Source organism: Terrapene carolina, unplaced genomic scaffold (assembly GCF_002925995.2).
Source record: "Terrapene carolina triunguis isolate 2854851 unplaced genomic scaffold, T_m_triunguis-2.0 Scaffold517, whole genome shotgun sequence".
Classification (NCBI taxonomy): domain Eukaryota; kingdom Metazoa; phylum Chordata; order Testudines; family Emydidae; genus Terrapene; species Terrapene triunguis.
The window spans coordinates 1,808,246-1,825,079 of NW_020664868.1; the positions used below are offsets into that span (position 1 = coordinate 1,808,246).

The 16,834-nt window shown below is 56.6% G+C and overlaps 2 protein-coding genes across 3 annotated transcripts; one reads left to right on the plus strand and one right to left on the minus strand.

The window, feature by feature from the left end:
* The first annotated feature begins 342 nt into the window (after positions 1 to 342).
* NFKBIB (NFKB inhibitor beta) lies at positions 343 to 7,062 on the plus strand. Of its 2 annotated transcripts, none has more exons than XM_026658843.2 (6): positions 343 to 951; positions 1,804 to 1,909; positions 2,783 to 3,011; positions 3,648 to 3,736; positions 3,856 to 4,098; positions 5,202 to 7,062. In XM_026658843.2, exons 1-6 carry the CDS (start codon positions 524 to 526, stop codon positions 5,247 to 5,249), a joined length of 1,143 nt encoding a protein of 380 aa, XP_026514628.2. In that variant the 5' UTR covers positions 343 to 523; the 3' UTR covers positions 5,250 to 7,062. The 2 variants fall into 2 exon arrangements, with proteins under 2 accessions (XP_026514628.2, XP_026514629.2); XM_026658844.2 differs by having other exon boundaries at positions 3,856 to 4,089.
* Positions 7,063 to 12,016: 4,954 nt separating this feature from the next.
* LOC112123206 (proteasome subunit alpha type-6-like) lies at positions 12,017 to 16,613 on the minus strand. The gene is made up of 7 exons (XM_026658851.1): positions 16,538 to 16,613; positions 15,203 to 15,297; positions 14,380 to 14,461; positions 13,268 to 13,423; positions 12,676 to 12,851; positions 12,160 to 12,254; positions 12,017 to 12,074 (listed from the first exon to the last, which is right to left on the minus strand). The coding sequence occupies exons 1-7, from the start codon at positions 16,611 to 16,613 to the stop codon at positions 12,017 to 12,019; spliced, it is 738 nt and encodes a 245-aa protein (XP_026514636.1).
* Between the last annotated feature and the right edge of the window lie 221 nt (positions 16,614 to 16,834).

A 16,834-nucleotide genomic window follows, 5' to 3' on the forward strand; every position in this document is an offset into this window, starting at 1 on the left:
CGCCCCTATTCCCAGCATGCCGCGCGCCCCGCCCCTATTCCCAGCGTGCCCCGCGCCCAGCTCCACAACTCCCAGCGTGCCCCGCGCCCCGCACCGCCACTCCCAGCATGCCCCGCGCCCAGCACCGCCACTCCCAGCGTGCCCCGCGCCCAGCTCCACAACTCCCAGCATGCCCCGCGCCCAGGACCACAACTCCCAGCGTGCCGCGCGCCCCGCCCCTATTCCCAGCGTGCCCCGCGCCCAGCACCACAACTCCCAGCGTGCCCCGCGCCCGGCCCTGACCGAAGTTCCCAGCATGCCCCGCGCCCAGCACCACAACTCCCAGCCTGCCCCGCGCCCGGCCCCGCCCCCCGTTCCCGGCGTGCCCCGCGGCCCCCAGGAGCCCGCCGCGGATTGGCTGGGGCGCTGGGGAATTCCCCGGGCCCCGAACTCCGCTCCCTGGGCGCAGCCTGAGCCAGCGGCGCCGGCCCGGGCATGGCAGCGGCGCCCCGCGAGCCGCAGGGTTAGGGCGGGTCCCGCAGCAATGGCGGAGCCGGGGCCGGGGGAGGCCAAGCGGCCGGAGGCGGGCGAGGACTGGTGCGACAGCGGCCTGGGCTCGCTGAGCGAGGGGCAGCTCAGCCAGATCCAGGATGGCCTGGGGGCCCCCCAGGAGAAGCCCCCGCAACCCCCTGCTGCCGTCCCCGTGACCTCTGACCCCTGCCCCGGGGGTCGCCCTGTGACCTCTGACCCCAGTGGCCCCAAGACCCCCGACTCCGAGCGCCTGGACTCTGCCCTGGGCGAGGACGAAGCCGGCTGGGGGGCGGCCGTGGGGCAGGCGGTGGGGGCCATCACCCAGGGCGTGGAGGCCGTGCGGCTCGGGGAGCCCGCGTCCCGGGCTGGGGAGACGCCCGCGGTGGCCCCCGAGGCCTGGCTGCACCACGTCCTGGGCTTCGTGACCGAGGACGGGGATACGTAAGTATGCGGGCGCCTGCTTTGTTCAGCCGCGTCCCTGACTTGGGAGAGGGGGGTTCAGGCACCCCGGTGCTGGCCCGGGTATCACCCCCTCGGTGCAGCTCCCTTATAGGATGGAGGGAACCCGCTCTCGGTGATCGGTTTCGGAGTGGCAGCCGTGTTAGTCTGTATCAGCACAAACAACGAGGAGGGCGCCTCGTTTTTCTCTTGGTAACGTCCCTTCTTAGGGTCTCTTTGTCCCCAGCCCCGTCTCCAAAACCCTGCCTCGGGTCCCAGTCGTGGGGGCTAAGTTATGTGGAAGCCAACGCGGGGACAGGGCCCCACTGCTCTGTGCTCTTAGCAACGCACCTCAGCACGACAGGGATGCAGCCCTGCCCTTGGATCTTAACTAGCATTTTGGCCGAGAAAGTGCAGTGGGGGGTGGGGCTGCTGAGTCATGGGCTTTCCCCCGGGTACTCCTCAGTCCTGACCCACAGCCACCCCCCTGCTCTAGTTTTGGACTTCGGACACACAGCAGACAGACCCCTAAACTGCAGGTCCCCTGCTGCTAGTTCTGTGCTGTCTCCATTGACACTGGCCCTCAATCCCTGGTCTCTCGGTCCTGGGACGCTTTAGGCATCGTCTGCAAATCCGTCACCGTTGGGAGCCTTTTCCGTTGCCCAAACACATACAAGATTTGCCCTATGGCTTCCCTGCTACCTCCGCAGCTCCTTGGTACTTGTGCGCTCTTTGCTGACTCGATCGAGTCTTCTGCTTGCTAATCACTTCCCTTTCAGGGGCGGTATTTTCAGCCAGTTGCGCGGTACCGCTTTTTCATTTTGCTTGGACTGGTATCTGTTTTTCTCTCCTCAGAGCCCTCCACCTGGCTGTGATTCATGAGCATGAGGCCTTTCTGGATTCTATCCTGCAGTACACGGCTGGGACGGAATACTTGGATCTGCAGAACGACCTGGGCCAGGTTGGGCCGAGACTGGAGCATTTCTGTCTGTATCATCCTCTGTTTTACAGTGGGGAAACTGAGGCATGAGGGGGCAAATTGGCTTGCCTGAAGATCGCACAGCAAGCCGGGGGGCAGAACTCGGGAGTACTGGCTCCCAGTCTGGTCCCTACATGATGCCACCTCCTTTATGAAATGCTTGGGGTGCTGATTGGAAAATGAAACACAACCCCATGTTAAAAGCCCCTCAGCATCATAAATGACTTGTGGGAGGAGGGAAGAGAGTTACAGAGCACAACTATCTCTTTGGGGCTGGGACTGTCCCTAGCTTTGTGTTTGTACCACATCTGGCACGATGGAGTCCCAACCAGATGGAGATGCTACTGCAAAATAAGTGATCAAGAACCGGGGCGGGCATCAAAACACGTCCGCCCCTTTTGTGGCAGAGGGATGGGGAGCAAGCGTGGGGGCTTGACAGCAGTGACGGGATCAGGGAAGGCTTCGTTTCAGGACGTAAGCTGATCTTCACTCATCCTGGGGTCTTCGCTCATCCCAGGCGGATAAACTGACTTCCACGCAGCTCCTCGTGCACAGGGAGGATGTGACCTTGTCCGCCCTACGCCCGAGTATTACAGGCGGCTTTTGTGAGAATAGTGGATTTACCCTGGCGTCTTTGGCTAAACTTCCTGACCCTCTTGTGCAATTGGGTGCTGCCCTCCTACCCCAGCACTGTTCCTGGGGTATAGGGTGCAAAGCTGTTTGGGAGAATTTGGGGTGAAACCCACTGAAAGAAGTGCTGTCTAGTGCTGTTGATGAGGATCGACCAGGCCCCTTTTAGGGGAGACCTACCCTGAGCTTTCTCACCCCCCCCTCTCTCTCGTTGCCCTTCTCCAGACGGCACTGCATATTGCAGTCATCCTCGGCGCCTCCAACTTTGTCCGCAAGCTGATGGCAGCCGGGGCGGGGCTCTGCGTGCAGGAGAGAGCTGGCCACACAGCGCTGCACCTGGCATGCCGGGAGGGCTGGCGGGACTGCGCACAGTGGCTCCTGGCAGCGCTGAGCGGGCACAGGCCCGGCGAGGGGACTGACGCCTGCGCTCAGTTGGACTGTACCAATTATGATGGTATGGAGCCTCTCGTCACCCGCCTGGCAAATACACTGGGCCCGTTACACGTGGGACCTTTGTCCGGAGCATTCTCACCCTCCTTCCCTTCCCCTTCCCCAGCCAATAAGGAGCTGGCACCACAGCCTGGCACCAGCCCAGCTCCCATGGCCAGAGCATGCAGCGCTCCAGCTATTCTCTGCTTCCCCCAAGCTTGTGGAGGGCCGAACATGAGTTAGAGGCTTCTCTAACATACCCAAGGGCCAGAGAACACCAGAATTTGGCCACCACCAAAGTGGCTTCGATGCCCGTTTGCCCCGAGTGCAGAAGTGGCTTAACTGAGAGTGAGGCCCGCCACTTTGGGGGTGACAAAAACCAAAAGGCAGTATGCTGAGTGGATACATAGTCTGCTGTGTAGCCCAAAGTTAACCTGTGGAACTCCCTGCTGCAGGACACGACTGGTGCGAAGAAATCAATGAGACTCCTCCATAAAAGATCCCTCTAGTCTTGTTTCCGCCCCCCCCCCCCCCCCCCCAGGGCGAACAATCCTCTCGTGTTGCCATGACAGCAGCCAGCTGGTCCACCGATAGGTTGCTAGGTGGCCTGAGGGAGACAGAAATCAACTTGATCAAAATTGTCTGCTCTTGGTTTCCACAGGTTACACGCCGCTGCACGTGGCTGTCCTGCGGAAGGACCTCGAAGTGGTCAAGCTCCTTGTGGGTGCCGGAGCCGATCTCAACAAGGCGGTTAGTATTGGGGCTGGTGTGGATCATGTCCAGGGAGGGGTGGGAAGAGATCGAAGGCATTTACCCTTCCCAGAGTACTCCGTGGCAGCCTCACTGACTTGTCTGTGCACCGCTGGCAGGAGCTGAGCTGCGGGCGGAGTCCCCTCCACTTGGCAGTGGAGTCGCAGAGCCCGGAAGTGGTGGAGTGCCTGCTGCGCGCCGGTGCGGACCCGAGGGCCCGGATGTACGTCGGTTACACCCCCATCTATAGCGCCGTGCACAGGCCCAGCCAAAAGATTTTGCAGCTGCTCCGGGAGTTCGGCTCGGAGGAGCCCGACTGGGACTCGGAGGAGAGCCTGGCTGACAGCAGCGACGTGAGTGGGGTGGGGGTACTGAATTAACACCGCAGGAGGCTGGAGCGCCGCTGGCACCTGGGCGAAGCCAGACCAAGCGTCCCCCCTTGCTCTGTCCTAGAGCAGCCCCTCCCCCTCTAGGAGTGAGGCTAGACAGCAGTGCTGGAAAGCCATTCCCATTCTCTAGCTATGTAGCACCCCTCAGCCTGGTTCCTAGTCTGCTCTGCCACTAACTAGCCCCCTCCTGGGTAAGCCTAGTGGACACTGAAAATCAAACAGGACCCACAGAGACTGAACCCCCCCTTAGAGTGGGTCCCTCTAAAACACAATGGGTGGGGAAGCTGGCATTGCGATTGGCAGCAGTGCAGACCAAAGGGGTCTTTCACCAGCAAGGGAGTCTCTTTTCAAAGGGATTGAGTTCCTCGAGTCTCTGGTCTATTTGGATTAACGCAGACCAGATTAAGGGGTGATGGGATCAGTTGGTAAGTACCTACCTCGCAGTGCTTCATTGGTAGTAAAAGGTGCCGGGGCGTGAGCAATTTTTTTTAACATTCATGACTGACATGGCAAATCCCGAGATGCCAGTGCTGTGAATTGCCAAGCCTAAAGGTGCCAGGACTCGGCCCTAGCACCAGTCAAGCCCGGCTACGTGGGTATGAGAAATTTGACAGTAGATGGCTCTTCAGTCTCCTACCAGTTGGAAATTGAAGCATTGACTTGTCGAGATTCAGGAGAGAAGGGCAAATTTTTAACAGAGTAATTAGTCCTTAATTGTCCTAGAGCTGTGATGGATTCTCCATCACTGACCATGTTTAAATCAAAATTGGTGGGTGTCCCCCCCAAAAAATCTGCTGTAGTTCAAACAGCAATTAATTCGGGGCGGCTCCGAGGCCTGCGTTTTACAGGAAGTCAGACTCGATCAGTCGTCCCTTCTGGCCTCAGGATCTGTGAGCCTAATACAAGAAGGGAAGAAAGCTGAACATGGGGCATTGGCAGCGACAGCAGATTGTGTGTGCGTGGTTGTTTGAATCTGGCCCTGCCCACCTGCTGCGTAACAGTCTCTAAACACGCCCACGCCCCCTTCGATCCCGCCATACCGCTAAAGTCATCAGCGAAGCTCTCCCGTTTTTCAGGAGGAATACGACGACATCGTCATCAACAGCGGACACTATAAGAACTGACGGGGCTGGGCCGGCATCGCCTGCCGCGTGAGCCGTTCCCCATCTCCATAAAAGACTCGCGTCCTGCCCTGCCGCTGTGGGAATAAATTTGGCAGTGGCGCAATCTCTCCGTTCCCAGCTAGTTCCAACTATTGATCCAAAAGCTGCAGTCTCTGGCTGCTACTTGGAACCAGTCGCCAAAATTCACCAGAGCTTTGATCTAATCCATTTATTTCCCCTCTCACTTGTTCGTTTTCCTCTGTGTTTCTTAGATTAGTCAGTTTATATCCAGTTATTTTGATTACGTTAACATTTAAAAAAATGGTATTTCAGCACCTGCTGCTCTTTGCAGTCGCAGCTGGGATGGATTGTCGGCAGGATTTCTCTGCTGGCTGTATCCTTTGCCCTGTCGAGCCTCCGGCCGTTTGCTTTTGAAGCGGGAGCGTCATCCCTACCCGTGCAAGGGGTCTTGCTGGAGTCCACGGATGCTGGTCGCATAACCAAGCAATTCGGGTCAGTGGGGAGCTGCACAAAACGTGGTGCGTGCCTGGCTGCCTTTCAGACACCTTGGGCCTGTTTGCTTTTATCTTGAGAAGCAGGGAGCACCGCCTTACTCCAGTTGGATTTAGTACTTGGGGCCGGATTCTTTTTAGCTGCTTCCTAACTGAGGCGGATGGATTTTCACGAGCGCCATGCAGCCCTGGTCTCCTCCCCTGGCTGTAAGGACGAGGGCGGGTGAGTGCTCTTGAAAATCTGGGCCTCTGCTAGCGTTTAGGATCCAACGGCCAGACAGGGCAATAGCTCCGACGCAGGGTAGGAGGATTGAAACAGGCAGGGCAGGGGAGAAATTCACAGGAGGAGCAGATGAGGCTGGTGAGGTCTGTTATGAGCAGAGTGAGGAAGAGGAGGGAAGAGAGGCCAAAGAGTGAGACCTTTTAGATCTCAAAGGTGGGGGCGTGAGGTTGGAAAGAGCCAAGGTGGGTTTGGAGCTGTCTGATTTGGGTCAGGCGTGGAGAAGGAGGGACTGCGTCTGTGCCTTGTCTGTAGGAACCGTGCCTCTCTGGTTCCTGGCCAATCTTGGCTTCTTCTAAGCACCTCCGCCAGTACTGCAAGGTGGGACCATCTTCATTCCTTTCCCCGAGGAGTCGGTTTTCTTCCTCTGTGCCCGTTGACTGGCTGTAAAGCCTCGTTCGTGCCATACTTGACGCTGGGTGTCAATGGGGTCTCTTCTGGAGCTGCGCGGGAAGCGGATTTCCCATCCCATAACGGTTTTGGAGATCCAAAAATGTGCCTGCCCCAAAATTGGGCTGAAAACGCCCATCTCCGCCTTTCCCGAGCAGAAGGGCTGAAAATCATTTCAGTTGAGGCGTTCGATTTTGATCGTTTTGTAAGTTTGAATTTATTCATTTCAAAACCAAAAGTTGTTTTGACTCCAAAACTGGAAACTTTCCTTGTTAAAACAGGACGTTTCACCGGTTTTAAACCCCCACCGCCCTCCCAGTGTTTTGAACTGAGCAAGTCAGCCAAAGCGGCCCTGTTCACAAGTAGCCTTGGCTTTGACAAATTGACGTGGTTTTTTCCCCTCGGGGGGAACGGTTTGTCAGATTCCCGACTAGCTCTGATCTTTGCATCTCACACCGTGGACCCTCAATGGAGACGGGACCGCTGGATGCTGTGCTGTCTGAAATTGCTTCCATTTGCCGGGGGGGAATTTTGGAAGAACTGTCGTAAGCAGACCTGAGACTTGATTTAGAAACTGGCTGCATTAGTTACAGGTGGCTTTTCAGGAAGACCTACTACTCTCCCTCTCCTCCGCCCGCTCCCCCCCCCCCCCCCCCCCCCCCCCCCCCGTTCCATTTGAGCTTTGGAAGGGTGTGGGGAGAAAAGATTGACTTCTACACAAAATCCTCCTCGTTTGACGAGGCTGCCGTTTCCTCCTTTACATTCTCACGCTTCTTGTAAACGAAAACACAGGCCAAAACGTAAGGGAAGATGGGGGCTCTCTGCTTTTTAGGGGACAGGGGTTAATTCTCAAGGGCCGAGCACCTTAGCTGACGTCAATGTGATCTCAGTACCAGGAGGTGGGGGCTGGCCAATGAGGTTCTGGATGTGTCGGGGGGGGCGGAATCAGTAGTCTTCCTGGGAAGTGGGTTGGATTTTTAGTTCACTTGCCCCAGTGCGAAGGACTGCGGGACCTGACTGTGTTAGAGTCAATAATACTTTTCCCAGCCCTCAAGTGGACCAGGATTGAGCCCTCTCGGCCTCTGTACTTATTACTAAAGGGCTTGTCTAACACACCAGTTGTAGCCCTTCAACAACCCCTGGCTCTGTGCAGCAGGAGATGACAAAGCAGATCAGGCCCATTTTACAGATGGGGAAATGGAGGCACAATGAGCTGCCCAAGGTCACCCTGCAGGCCAGTGGCCAAACTGGGAGTAGAACCCAGGTTCAGCAAGTCCCTGGTCCAGGGCTCTATGCACTAGGCCACACTGCCTCTTTGTGTCTGTCTAGTTAAAGTTGTACAATCCCATCTGTGGGCCTGCAGTTATACTGACACTGGGAAGGGGAATGGGCTGTACCAATATAAGGCACTTCTAGACCAGTCTAACTGTCCACACTAGCGGTTGTACTGTCTTGCTATCAGTACCCCCCCCCCCCCCCCCAAGTGACCTGAGGCTCCTCCCAGTTTAACTCCCAAAAGCAACCTGGTCCCTGGCTGATTGTTCTCCAACACCGTGCTGAAGAGGCTGGCTGAAGAAACTGCTGTATTCTTCTCCCAGCAGAAGGGAAATGGCTTTTTCTATGTAAGCATTATCTGTTCATTTCCCCAGCTGGCTCGGTGGCTAGAGACACAGATACCCCATAACTCTCGTCCAGTGCGTGTGGGTTTTAAGCTATGTTGTGAGTTTTGTATGAGCTGTCGTCTAACTTTATACGGTTCTGTGTCTGTGTGTTCTTTCTCCCCACTCTGTGTCGTGTATGTTCTTGACCAGTGATGGGGGATGAGATTAAAGCTACTGCTTGACCTATACAGCGTGTCTGGTGTTTGTGTGGAGGGCAGGGCGTTTGGACAGAGGATTGGACTCGCTGCATCACAGCCATAGTCCATCTCTAATAATACCAGGTTCTCGCATAGCACTTCCCATCCGTAGAGCTCAAAGTGCTGTACAAAGGAGGTAAGCGGCATTTTATCCCCATTTTACAGACAGGAAAACTGAGGCACAGAAAGGGGAAGTGTCTTGCCCAAGGTCATGCACCAGGCCAGTGGCAGAGCTGGGCCTGGAACTCCTGAGGGCCAGCCAGCGCTCTACCCACTAGGCCATGCTGCCTCCCTGATCTAGCCCCGCATCCTGCCCCCCACGCAGTGTGTGCTTCCCTCTCCGGAGTTCTGAATTTGCCACCTTTTCAGTTTCCTCGAATGCTTCCTTTGTTCTTGTGTTGGGAGAAGAGAGACTCCCGATCTGTCTCCAGGACTTTCGCTGGTAGCGGTAAAGAAGCATTGTGCCTACTTGGGCCCTGTCTACCCTACGGGCGCTCCAGCTGCTGCAGGGGACATGCTTTATGCGTAGCCAGAAGCAGTTTTTCTGCTGCTGTAGTTAATCTGGGTGGTGGTCGCTGGGTCAACAGAAGAATTCTTCCAGCGACCTAGCTGTGTCTAGGCCAGGCACTCCATTTTTCACACCCCTGCACGTGACCCAATGGACGTGTAGACCACACTTGGCATTGACCAGCCTAAGCTATTCTGGTATCATTTGACTTTGCGTGTGGAATAACAATCCTGGAATAGGTTTCAGAGGGGCAGCCGTGTTAGTCTATATCCGCAAAAAGAACAAGGAGTCCTTGTGGCACCTTAGAGACTAACACATTTATTTGAGCACAAGCTTTCGTGGGCTAAAGCCCACTTCATCAGATGCATGGAGTGGAAAATGAATCTGACGAAGTGGGCTGTAGCCCACGAAAGCTCATGCTCAAATAAATTTGTTAGTCTCTAAGGTGCCACAAGGACGCCTGTTCTTTAGCCTGGAATCGAGCCACTTATTCCAGAATAGAGTATCCAACAGGGGCTGAGATACTGAGCTAGTTACGCCAGCCAGTTTTCCCCTCCTAAGACATTCCAGGGGTTTTGAAGGAATCTGACGTCTAGGCTTTATGTTGGCTCTGCCTAGGGTGACAGCTCTTACAGAGCGCTGTGTTTTCCAAACACTCCGAATCATAGACGTGTCGGGCTGGAAGGGACCGCGGGAGGTCGTCTAATCCAGCCCCCCACGCTGAGGCAGGACCAAGTCCAACCTGTCCTTAAAAACCTCCAGGGATGGGGATCCCACAACCTCCCTGGGACGCCTATTCCGGAGCTTCACTGCCCTGAGAGTCAGAAAGTTTGTCCTAATATCTCACCTAAATCTCCCTTGCTGCAGATTAAGCCCATTACGGCTTGTCCTCCCTCCAGGGAGAACAAGTGGGGTATGGCTCCCCCCCCCCCCAAAAGACAAAAATCTTTAAAAACTGCCCCCCTACCGCCAGGAGAGTTTGACCCTGAAAAGGGAAACGTGTCAGAGCTTCTGTGCCTGATTTACGAGTGTACACAGAAGGGGCCCGGATGCTGCCGTGCTGGGAGTCAGGGTGAAATGACTAGATGGCCCATGTGCTGGAGGTAGTTAGCATGTTTGTAAAGGCCACTGAAATGAATGGGGAGCCGTTCACACCTCAGGGAGAGGGGCCACAGGCTTTCTGCTGGCTTGTATTGCATTCAATATTTAAAAAGTTATCCCCGGTAAAAGTTGGCTTGAACCCAGCTGACATACCCGAGAAAATCACTTGTGTGTTTGCAGGGGTGTCGTACCTTAACTCGCCCCTTCCTGGTTTTCGGAGGCACCACTGAGCAACTAACTGCATTCATGAAGCCATGGGGCAGTTAATACAACTCCACGTTTAACAGATTCAAGTTCTCCCTTTGCTTATTAAAACGGTCGTTGAACGGGTGCTGGGAGTCCTCTCTCGCAACCCTCTGGAACTTTGCTGTCGGAAAAAAGTCAACAAGCGCCAGAGCTTTAGCTGAAAAAGATAAAAATCGGTCTCACGTGGGCGGTGCAGACCTTTGAAAGGGACACAATCAACTTCAAATATAGTCCGTTTCAAACACCAGTTACCAATCTAGTCCATTGCAAGGTGCGCGTAACAGCGTGTCTGGGTTCCGCAGCTGCCCTGAATCGTCCCCTGCCGCTTGTGTGTGGTTTTCACAACCCGCACCCCTTTTCTTTAGAAACACACTCGCGTCTTTCCCTGTTGCCGTCTGAAAGACCCGCACCAAACCGGTCCAGCCGCCCACGCAGAGAGGAGACGGTGGAAATGAAAACCACAAGTGCCGGCACGTTTCAATTGAGGGAATCACATCTTTCCAGCAGAGGTGTGCGCTTTTTAACCAGTTCGGTGCCGAAACACCTTGGAGGATCTGGGCCTTACAAAACTAGTTAATGATCATCCACATGCATGGCTCAGGGAGGAGAAGATTTTGTCCTGGTATAAGTATTTTGTTTAGGGATGTGATTTAAAAAAAAAAATCAATTTAGTTCTGCTATAGCGCTCTTATAACGGCACTGTAGTCTATTGGAAAACCCCGGTACGGATGCCATTATACCGCAATAAAGGTATTCCCCTGTTCAATTGCATTCACTACCTAGACTGGTGTAGTGTCTGGTGCCTAGACAAGGCCTTAGACATTCCAGTGATTGATCCAATCTTACACTCCACTCTACATGGGCTTAATTTTCCCACCATTACCAGTCCCCTAAAAACGAAGCACGGCTTTACAGGCTTGTCCAGGCACACAGCTGTACTGGTTAAATTTCGCCTCGGATCGGATGATGAAAAAGGCCACGGCGGACCATTTAGAGACCTGATCATGAGCATTAACGTTCTGAGCGCCGTTTCACTAAGGGGAAGGGGAGAGGAGATGGTGATCATCTAGTCTGAGCTGCATAGACCACAGGCCAGAGAACTTCCCCCAAATAATTCCTAGAGCAGACACCAGCCAATCTTGATTTAAAAATTGACAGCGGTGGACAGCCCTTGGTAGATTGTTCCAATAGTTCGCTAGCCTCTCAGTGAAAAATTGACACCTAATTTCCAGTCTGAATTTGTTCAGCTTCAACTTCCAGCCATTGGATCATGTTAGACCTTTTTCTGCTAGATTGAAGAGCCCGTTATTCAATATTTGCCCCCCACGTCGGTACTGACAGCCTGGGATCCAGTTACCCCTTCACCGTCTCTTTGTTAAGCTAAAGAGATTGATCTGAGTCTGTCACTTCAAGGCAGGTTGTCTAATCCTTTAATCATGTGTCTGGCTCTTCTCAGACCCCTCTCCAATTTATCAACATCCTCCTTGAGTTGTGGGCACCAGAACTGGACACAGTCGCTGGTTTTACAGGGCTTGCCGCTGCTGCAAAGACTTATGCCCTGGCTTAATTTTACACATATCCCATAAAGATTAAGCAAGTGCTCGGTCTAAATGCACCTTTTTCCATAACGAAGACAAGGCCTGACAGAGAGATACACAGAGAAATCTCATGCTTCAGGCCATCAGTGGTCATAGGGGTCAGGAAGGAACTGGACTAGGAGGGTTCTTAATTAAAAATTTTAAAAAGCACTGCAAGCTATCGTGACATTAGCCTGTTGTCAGTGGCTTGCTCTGGGGGAATCCACATGTTAATGTGATAAACTAAGATCCAGGCTTTTGAGGGGTCCCTTTCAGAAGCAGTTTCTTGTCCTGAAGGACTCAGTGGTCATTGAGGTCAATCCCTTTCTGCGATGGCGACCAGGTGGTGCTCGATCTCATCCTCGCTCAGTGTCCTGCAAGCCACCAAGACAGGGTGCTGTTAATTTGCGACCTGTTCTGGAAATGGGGGGGAGGAACTTGCAGGCCAAGAGGTCTTACCGGAATCGGGGATTCTCTGATGTCACTATCCCCACTTCGATCTCGCTGGCCTTGAAGTCCGTGGAGAGGACCGTCGATAAGCAAGTAATCGCCAGCTGTCAGCAGAGGAAGAAAAGGAAAAAGACTTTTTCTACTTTGCATGTGGTTAACCTGCGGAACTCCCTGCTCCAAGATATTACCGAGACAGATAACATAGGTCCTGATTTTTCCGCTCTACGACCTGTGCTAGTTTTTTAAATGGGACGTGTGACCCCTGGACAGCAGAATTCAAAACTTTCACCAGACAGGTCACCACTGAAGGGAGTGTTGCATTGTGGGATTGTTGGCGGAGGACTGCGTATACATGTGCCTCCACTCTAGCACCAGGCTGATTGATCGATCAATAGGGCTCATGTTGCTCCAGGAAGGGGATACGTTCACCCAGTCATGTACAGTGATGCACTGTTGTGTGGTCACACACACACGCACGGTGTTACGCATGGAGACACAGGGACACACACGCACGCGCACACCGACCTCGACAGGATCCACAGGCGAGCCCTGTTTCTTCTTCAAGGTCTTCTCCAGGAAGCTGTTAGCCTCGGTCTGCTTCACCCCAGCAGTGGTCGCTTTATAGCCGCAGTAGTAGCCCGCCGGGTCGCATTTGAACAGCTGGGGCCCCAGTTCGTGGTCGATCCCGATCAGGATCATACCTGCCAACAGAACCGGGAAGGGAGGGGTCATGGGAAGGGGCGGGATTCTGTGTCTCTATCAGTCCGAACCGGCGGGAGTTTGGAGCCAGAGTGTGAAGTGGCCATAAAGAAATAAAGTCGGGGCGGGGGGGGAGCTCATATGGGACCACCTGGGTCCCGGGGGAGGGGGCGTTTGGAGAATGGGAAGAAGTTGGAGGGTTTGCTGGGGCAGCCGTGTGGGGGTTAGTGATTAAGGGAGGGCTGAGTTAAGGGGCGGTCAGGGGTTATGGGGCAGGCTGTGGGTGGGGTAGGGGATGGGGGTGGTCATTGAGTGAGTGGGGCTAAGTGGGGGACAGACAGCGGTTGGGTAAAGGAGAGGGGTGACTCTGGGTGGGTCCATGGGGTGGGGTGGCTCTCCCCTGCCCCCCGTCACTCACAGCAGCCCAGGGGTCTCATCTCGGCGTTCTGCGTGTAGACCTGGGAGATGTCAGCCAGGCGCCGGCACAGCGTCGCCACCGGGATCTCGTAGCCCTTCTTGTACTTCCATTCGGCTGCCTCGTGCCGGGCGCGCTGCACCTGGGACCGGCCGTCGGCTGGGCGGGGAAAGGAGCCCCCGTCAAACGAGGCACAAGCACCACACCCCTCCCTTCTGGTGTGTGTGTGTGTGTGTGTGTGTGTGTGTGTGTGTGTGTGTGTGTGTGTCCCTATCGCCCCCTGCTGGAGGGGCTGAGCCCTGCTCTGTGTGTGCATGTGTCTGTCCCCACCACTACAGGGAATCAGAGCTGTACTGTTCAATGACTCCGTTGCTCTCTACTGGCCGAATATCTCACAAACAGGATAAAAGTCCTAACACTGCTACACCCAAGAGTCATCCTCTTATAGGGGGCGGAGCCGGAGGACCAGGGTTCTGACCCCTTGCCGGCTGCCACAGACACCTGGGGCGAGTCACTCCCTCTCTCTAGGCCTCAGTTTTCCCATCTGTAAAATAGGGATAATCACCCTGCCTGTGTCTATTTAGAGAGTGAACTCTTTGGGGCAGGGACTATAACTTGCTCTTGTCTGGGCAGTGCCCAGCAAATGGGGCCCCTGATCTCGGTTGGGGGGAGGGTCTGGACAGTGCCCAGTGCTACAGGGGCCCTGATCTCAGTTCGTGGCCCCTAGGCGCTGCCGTAATATCGGGCATTTGCGATCTCAAGGCATCCAGGCTAGTGTGTTTCTAGAGGAGAAAAACTTGCCGGGCAGCCTGACTAGATGACCCCCCACACCTTGCGCTCTAGATCAGGACTTTGGGGCAGCCAGCGTAAGCGTCTCAGGGTCAGATCTGGAGCTGCTTTCTGGCCGCCGCACGGGGGATGGGGGTGGCGGGGATTGAACCAGCGAACTCCAGAGCGAGAAGGTGGAGGGGTAGGGCCCAGGCCCTGTTCCTGGAGCTGGCCCAGACTCGTTCCCCGCCTGGACGGGCACAGAGCGGGCGTCACCAGGAATTGCTAACGCCGGGTCAGGATTCATCCCCTGGGAGGGAACCGGAGCCCGCCCGCCCCCCACTCACCGCTCATGCCGGTCATGGCGCAGCCGATGGTCTCCGTCAAGCGATACAGGTTGGTGACGGTGCCGGGATCCAGGAGCTTATCCTAGGGGTGGGAGTGAAGGCACCAACGCCAGGTGATTTCCCTTCCCTCTGCAGTGCGGGCCGCCCCGATGGGTCCTGCCTTCGGGGGTCAGGCTGGAGGGGGGTTGCCACGGGGCCCAGGTGCAAATCGCCCCTGCACCCTACGGCTGGACCTGCTCATCCCTCGGTTTTATGCGCCGAGCAGGGTGGGGAACCTCAGGCAGGGAGTGGGGGGAGGGGCAGTCAGTGCTGGCCCCAATGCCCCAGTGTGGCACTAGGGGGCGCTGTGCTGAGGGAACGGGGTGGGAGGCTCAGTAGGGGGCGCTCGCCCCACACAGTCAGTGCTGACCCCAGTGTGGCACTAGGGGGCGCTGGGCTGCAGGGAAAGGGGCAGGGGGCTCAGTAGGGGGCACTCTCCCCGCACAGTCAGTGCTGACCCCAGTGTGGCACTAGGGGGCGCTGTGCTGCAGGGAACGGGGCAGGGGACTCAGTAGGGGGCGCTCTCCCCGCACAGCGCTGACAGCACCACCCCAGCTGTTTGTGGCACATGATGCGCGAGAGCCCAGGCATTAGCCTTGGGGTCCTGGCCCAACTCCAGCTCCGGCGCCCGTGTCCTTTCTCCCCCAAGGCGCCCCAGACAGCGGGTGCAGCTGGCACAAGGATCGGGGCCGTGATCTATGCCAGCAAAGAGCCAAGGCAGGGCTCGTTAAGGCAGGGCCCCACCCCCGATCTCCGGCCTCTCCCCCACACACTGGGCTCCTACCGGCACTTTTTTCTGGGTGACCACGGCCACAGAGTCCTCCCCCCTCACGGCCACGGTGGTCAGCCCCCCCTGGCTGATGGCTTTGAAGGCGTATTCTGCAACCAGAGACAGCAATCGGTAAATGCAAGAAGAGAGAGGGAGGTGTGTGGGGGGGGGTGTGGCACTGCTCAAGGGCTTTCCATCGGGGCTTCACAGACAAAAACGTACATGCTGCTGCAGGGCGGCCGCCTCTTACAAATGGGGAAACTGAGGCAGGCAGCGGGGGGGGGGGGGGGGGGGGACTTGCCTGAGGCCATGCTGCAAATCAGTATGCTGTTGAGAATAGGGCCCAGGTGTCCTGATTCCCAGTCCCGCCCCTGTCCTAACCCACTCTAGATCCACTCCCCTCCCAGACCCAGGCATCGAACCCAGGGGTCCTGACTCCTAATTCCCCAGCTCTAACCACTAGGCCAGGGGTGGGCAAACTTTTTAGCCTGAGGGCCACATCTGGGAATAGGAATTGTATGGCGGGCCATGAATGCTCACAGAATTGGGGTTGGGGTGCGGGAGGGGGCTCTGGGCGGGGAAGTAGGATGCGGGGGGGGGGAGAGGGCTCCGGCTGGGGGTGTGGGCTCTGGGGTGGGGCTGGGGATGAGGAGTTTGGGGTGTAGGAGAGTGCTCTGGGCTGGGACCGAGGGGTTTGGCGAGCAGGAGGGAGATCAGGGCTGGGGCAGGGGTGTGGGGAGAGGCTCAGAGGTGCAGGCTCCGGGTGGCGCACTGCTCTGTCCACAGGCGCCCCCCCTGCAGCTCCCATTGGAGCGCCGGAGGGGGCCATTGGAGCGCGTAGGAGCCAGAGGGGGGCCATGCCGCCGCTTCCGGGAGCCGCGTGGAGCGGCCCCTGATCCTGCTCCCTGGCTGGAGCTCCAGAGCGGGGCAAGCCCCAGACCCCACTCCCCAGTGGGACCTCGAGGGCCGGCTTAAAACGGCTGGCGGGCCGCAGTTTGCCCACCCCTACACTAGACCCTGCTGCCTCTCAGAACCAGGACCAGAACCCATGATTTCTGACACCAACCGTGTCCTCTAGCTGCTGGACTCCGTGGCCTCCCAGAGCCAGGGAGAGAACCCAGGAGTCCTGGCTCCCAGCCCCCCTGCTCTAACCACTAGACCCCGCTTCCCTCCCAGAGCCGGAGACAGAACCCAAGAGTCCTGATCTCCAGCAGCAAACTCCCCCCCCCTCAATTGATTATTCCAGGCCCCAAGCTTGGGAGCAAGGGTGCCAATCCCGCTCTGGCCTCAGTCCCAAGGGATGAGAAACGTGCAAACCCCCCACCCCCGGCCGGTGCCCCACAGACTGACCCACTTGGTAGAGACGCCCCTCGGGGGAGAAGATGGTGATGTGGCGATCGAAGCCGGCGCTGGACCCACGCGACATTTCGCCGTCCGTCTGGGGGCTGTGGGAGGGAGACAGGCAGACAGGGCCCTCTGCAGAGACACGGCCACTCGCCTCTTTCCCTTTCACTTTCAGTTCACCCGTGGAAAGTACCTGCCGGGAAAGGCTGCGTTAATTGGGCAGATCTGGATCCTGCAGAGGGGGTGCTGGGAAAATATGGGGGGGTTGATCACTGGAGTTGGGGGGTGCAGGGCAGTCAGGTT